The sequence below is a fragment of the Cystoisospora suis genome, assembly GCF_002600585.1.
Source record: "Cystoisospora suis strain Wien I chromosome Unknown contig_1639, whole genome shotgun sequence".
Classification (NCBI taxonomy): Eukaryota; Apicomplexa; class Conoidasida; order Eucoccidiorida; family Sarcocystidae; genus Cystoisospora; species Cystoisospora suis.
Window position 1 is genome coordinate 1 of NW_027154439.1, and position 5,847 is coordinate 5,847.

A 5,847-nucleotide genomic window follows, 5' to 3' on the forward strand; every position below is an offset into this window, starting at 1 on the left:
GGAGTGTAGCTGCATGAAGGATGAAAGGCATTTAGACAAATCGATCCTCTCTTCAGATGTATGTATATACGCAATAGCATATCTATGTCTATATCTGTATATAGACATACACGTATAACATACATATCTAGAGAGATCTATCCACATCTCTATACATAAAATAAACACGTTTGCATTAAGTAATGTGTGTATGGGTATACGACAGCATAGCGAGAGACTTTGGGGGGCTATGAATGAAGGCTTAGGAACTGACAGAAGTAAGAGATGAAAGCGAGAGTAGAAGAGGAGCAAAAAAGAAAAGAGAAGAAAAGAGACCCCTCTCGTGAGAGAGAGACAGATACACAGACCGTCTCATAGTAATGAAGACCACGACGAAGAAGCAGAGAAAGAGAAACAAAGAGAGTTAGGTAGACTGAAGATAAATAGATAGAGAGTTCGACTGTTCAAGGTGAAGGAGAGACAGAGAAATGTCAGAACCGGCTAGGTCAGTCAGCGAGATTGGCCTCACTGAGTGACTAATTAATTGATTAAGGCCGGTCTGTCTCTTCATAGCCTCCTCCTACCTAGATGGGGTGTGTGCTGACTATTGCCATGCCTCTGTTGGTCTCTCTCATAGAAACGAAGGAGATAGACAAAGACTTTTCCTAGCTCTATCTATCGATCTATCTATCTCTCTTAGGCTGCCCTAGTAGCCTTCAGTTCTCTTCCTGCCTTTGCCAGGTCTCTTCTTCTTACTGCCCTCCACCTTCAATCTTGTCCCTAAACTTCTTATCTAATACTAAACGCGTTAGCATCTATCTCTCTCGATCCTCTTGCCGTTTCATCTTGTAAGTCTCTCTCGTTCTCTATATCCATCTATATATATATATATATATCTAGGTACCTTTTCTATCGTTGCCTCTTGGTCTGTGGCGGAATTCTTTTGCTTCTTTGAATCTTTTCTATTCTTCCTTTAAGAACTCTTGAGTTATTTCTGCTTCTCTTGCATGCAGAACAAAAAAGAAAGAAAAAGAGAAAGAAAGAAAGAAGCAAGAAAAATTCGAAAGAAAAAACTCTACACGAAGAAGATCAAACCAAAGAAAGACTGTCATACCGAGAGAAATTCACATCTATCTATCTATCTATCTCTTATCTATCTCTCGATACAGACAGAAAGATAGATACATACATACAGGTAAATAAATAGATAGAAATCTAGAGAGGGAGAGAGGAGACAGGCCCGTCTTTCTCCTTTGTCTCTTCTCTGACTAACTCGATAGACAGCATAGGTACAGGAACATTACATGCACTCTCTAGATCTTCTTCACTTACATACCGCGAACTCTGCCTCAGTATGGCAGTACATTTTCCTATTTGCACTCCTCCATCTATTCCCACATACAAAACGTCGCTGCATGTATCTACATGCTACCTTTATATACATATATAGAGACAGAGAGAGAGAGATCTATATAGATACATGTATATGTATGTGATGTATGTATGAGAGAGACTTGCACTACTATTACTACTACTGCCATGGGCCATGTTTGAATGTGTGAAAGAACGTTCTTCTTCTTCTTCCTCTGCTTCTTCTCGAAATGCCAAAGAAAAGAAAGAGAAAAGAAACAGAAAAAGTAGATCGCTTTTCATGTCAAGAAAAAGAGGAGAAAGAAAAATTGAGAAAGAGAGAGAAGAAAAAGAAAAAGAAAAAAGTCGTGACGAGAAGAAAAAAAAAGGACAGAACATGCATGCATGCATGCACTCATCCAGTCATCTCTCTATCTCTTCTTCCTCTTCGCTTTCGTGATCGTCTCTGTCTCTTCTTTCTTTCTTTCCTCTCCATTCTTGTAGCTTCATCCTTTAGATCGAGGTGTGCAGAAAGAGAGAGAGGAAAGAAAAGAAGAGCTGAAGTCGGTAGGGAAGCAATCCCCTCCTCGCTCCAAAGCTTTTTTGCTATGCATTCACTAGCTCTCTCTCTCTCTCCCTCTACCTCTCTCTCTCTCTCTACCCTCTACCTCTCTCTATCTCTCTCTCAACTCCGGCTTCATACACTTCACTCATATTTAGCATACGTACAGACATTTCTATCCAAACTACCCACATCCCCACCTACCTCTATCTCTCTCTCTCTCTCTCGACACCTCTCATCCATTCACCTCTTTATGAAACTCGGTCTATGTACATACCTCTATCTATATATACATACGTATGCATATATATGTATATATATATATATATATAGACATCTATGTCTCTCTCTATGGGAGAGATGCCTGTCATTGTCCAGTGGTGTGGGTGTACATACACCGGAGGGTGACGAATGATTCGTATCGAAACAAAACAGGAAAGAACAGCACCAACAAGACTGCAACAAAAGAAGAAAAGGAGAAGAAAAAGAAACATTTTCTTCTTCCTTTTCATTGAGGTGAAAAAGAGGCCCACGAAGAAGACAATCCAACACAAACAAAGACAAGAGGAGGAGGAGGAGGAAAAGAAGAGGAGAAAAGAAGTTGACTGAGAAGCTGCAAGCCTCTTGAAAAGAAGAGGAGACAAATTCTTCTCATCTTCTCTCCCCCCCCCCCCCTTACAAAAGAAAAAAAAAAGACGAGTGGAACCTCCACTTGCAGAACAAAAGAAAAGTATATACAGATGTATATACATACATACACATGATGTATACGTACATATATAGAGAGATAGATAGATACAGATAGGTGTATATACACATATGCAATATATATATATATATATTGCTATGCACCAAGTATTACATGCATATATACATATAGAGATATAGATATAGTGTATGCAGTGTATACCTCCACACACTTATATATATATATATATTTATGTAGACATATAGATGTATGTGTATATGAAGAACTAGATCCTTTACCGCTATCTTCCTGGCGACCTATCTATCTATCTGTCTGTCTATCTTTGATCGATGTATGTATGAATATGTATGTATGTGTATAGACATGTATGAAGATGTAGGAAGAAGATATACTATGTCTGTATACATCCCCCACCCTTCCCCTTTTTCTGTTTTGCATGGCTCCAGCCACACTTGACGTCACGCCTCTGTCTCTCTCTCTCTCAATCTATTGATCTATCCACGTAGACATTCTCCACTCAAACACGTCTAGATATACGTGTGCGGTACTTCTCATCTCCCCCTAGATCTCTCCATCATAGATAAATACACAGAGAGAAGGACGCTACGTCTCTATCCAACATGCACGCACGCACCTCCCTCCATGTATCTACCTAGACCTCCTTGACCTATCCATCTCTGTCTTATCTTCTCACCCATCTCTTCTTCTTCTTCTCCACCAATCTTTCTTTCTTTCCTTCGGTTCTCCGATCTTTCTTTCTATCTCTCTTTGTCTCTTTGTCTCTTTGTCTCTATTTCGAATTGTCTTTAGGGTTTAGATGTATCCCTGATCCATAACGCAGTCAGCGACTTTGATGAAGCCAGCTATATTCGCGCCAGTGATAAGGTCGAATTCTCCCTCTCCAAATTCTTTCGCATACAGCCTACACTTGTCGAAAATAGACGCCATGATCTGCTGAAGCTTTTCGTCGACTACTTCTTTGCTCCATTCAATTCTCATCGCATTTTGGCTCATCTCCAACCCACTCACCGCCACACCTCCTGCACAAAGAAAAAGAAAGAAAGAACGCAAATCACTAGATTGGCTAGAGCCAGGCAGGGCACGTAAATGCTGATCTTTCTCGCCACACCATCGTCATGAAGCATCTCTATTTTTCTACCTATGGCCCTACTATCTATAAGCATATGTACATAGGAGGCATATATATATACATATATACATATAGGAATAGATATACTGTGTTTTAAGTCCTGAGAGGAAGGCGATCGGACGCATTGAGACACCTGTATACATCATCGCAAGTATACGCATGCATATATGTATAGATAGAGATATACATGTGTATATACACTGTAAGATGAAGTGTATAGCTAAATCACGTCTATTGACTTGAGAGAATGTCTATTTGTCTATCTATCTATCTATTTGTCTATCTATCTATCTATTTGTCTATCTATTTGTCTATCTATCTATCTATTTGTCTATCTATCCCTCTATCTTATAGAAAAGTGAGAGATTTCTGAGATTTCTTGGATGGTAAGCGTGCATGCATGAAGTGACCCGGTATGAAGAAAAGAACGAAAAGAGCACGTCTCTCTCTCTCTCTTCTCTTTCTCTCTCTTTTCTTCGGATTTTTCTCTACGGAGGTACACACCCGAAGGCTCCAGGCAATTTAGGAGAGACAAAAAGCGCTATCATGAACCGAAGGAAAAGCAGCAGCAGGACGACGACGACGACGAGAAGAAGAGACAGGAGTAGTATTAGCAGTAGTAGTATTAATGATCAAGACAGTACCAGTAGTAGTACTAGTAGTAGAGGGCCCCCCCCCCCCATGGAAATAAAGACAACACAACTATATCCATCTACCTATCATCCACCTTGAGAAAGATACACATACATATATATATATATAGACTGATGTACGTGTCTATCTACAGGTCCATTATTCATAGAGATAGAGGAAGAGAAAGGGAATTAAGTATAGAAAGTCGACTAGCTATATACTTCCTCCCTAATTCTCGCCTCAACGTCATCTACATAGAAAAAGCCCTCCCCCATCTCTCTCTCTCTATCAAATGCCTACAGTTTCTTATTTGTGTCTTCCTACCTGCATTAGCGGCTTTTCCGGGGCATAGAATGACGCGGTGTTGCTTGAGAAGTTTGATCGCCTGTGTAGTGGTCGGCATATTTGCACCTTCAGCCACAATTTTACAGCCGTTTTGAATCAAACTCTTCGCGTCTTCTTCAGAAATCTCATTCTGCGTGGCGCAAGGAAAAGCTATCTCACACCCCACCTCCCATGGCCTCCGATCCTTCACAAACTTCACAGACGACGTCTGGCAATTCTACAAGAAGAAAAAGAAAAAGAAAAAAGAAAGAAAGGAAGAGATAAGGAAGAAGATAAGAAAGAAAAGAAATGCCAGGAGGATAGAGATATACAGATAGGTAGATGAGGGGATGGTTAAGAAAGAGATGAAAAGTATGTGTACGTATTATGAAAGTGATGATCTGCTTCTACATAAACACCTGGCCTGACGCCACCTTCCTGCCTATCTCCATCTACCTACCTATTTCTTGTGTACATACACTGCATATATATGTGTAGGTACATACAATATACGTATGTATGCATGTATGTGTGTAGTGGGGAAAGACACGGAAGTGCGACGCCATACCTTTCTCTTTTTCTTTCTTTCTCTATCTTTCTTATCATGGGCTTTTTTGTCTTCGAGCTGTCTCTCTATCCACACTTCGAATACATTATAGAGCCATAGAGACAGACATATGGGTATAATGTAAATCTACATACAAATCAAGTAGTCTATTACAGCCTCGCACACCTCCCCCACATATCTGCCCTACACGTGTACAGATAGAGACGTCTACTTCAGAGAAGGGAGAGAAAGAGAGAGTGACAGAAGAAGAAGAAGAAGAGAGAGAGAATTGTTTTGTCTTTTTCTTTTGACGTATACGTTTTTGTCTTTACCTGAGCGAATTCGGAGACTCTTTTGCTGGAAGAAGCTTCTTTCATTTCTTTAAGTTGATGAATTTCCTCGAGAGAAAATCCATCTTCTTTCACGATATAACCCGAGCTATCACTAAACGTCAAGACCTTCGCTCCAAGCTTAGCTAGCTTCTCCCCCGCATATAAGGCGACATTGCCGCTCCCGCTGATCGTACATCTACGTCCTTCTACACCTTCGCGAGAATCTGACGAGTCTTTCTGAAGAGAGAAAAGAAAGAAAGA

The 5,847-nt window shown here is 40.3% G+C and overlaps 1 protein-coding gene across 1 annotated transcript in view; it reads right to left on the reverse strand.

Moving 5' to 3' along the window:
- Positions 1–2,823: 2,823 nt before the first annotated feature.
- The window catches only part of CSUI_003634 (nadp-specific glutamate dehydrogenase), a 4,659-nt gene continuing 1,635 nt past the window's right edge, over positions 2,824–5,847 (reverse strand). Inside the window, exons 2-4 of the mRNA XM_068063830.1 lie at positions 5,587–5,823; positions 4,708–4,945; positions 2,824–3,640 (exon numbers count right to left, since the gene is read on the reverse strand). Of these exons, the coding sequence (XP_067924194.1) occupies positions 3,414–3,640; positions 4,708–4,945; positions 5,587–5,823 (702 nt within the window). The 3' untranslated portion in view covers positions 2,824–3,413. The remainder of the gene's footprint in view (positions 3,641–4,707; positions 4,946–5,586; positions 5,824–5,847) is intronic.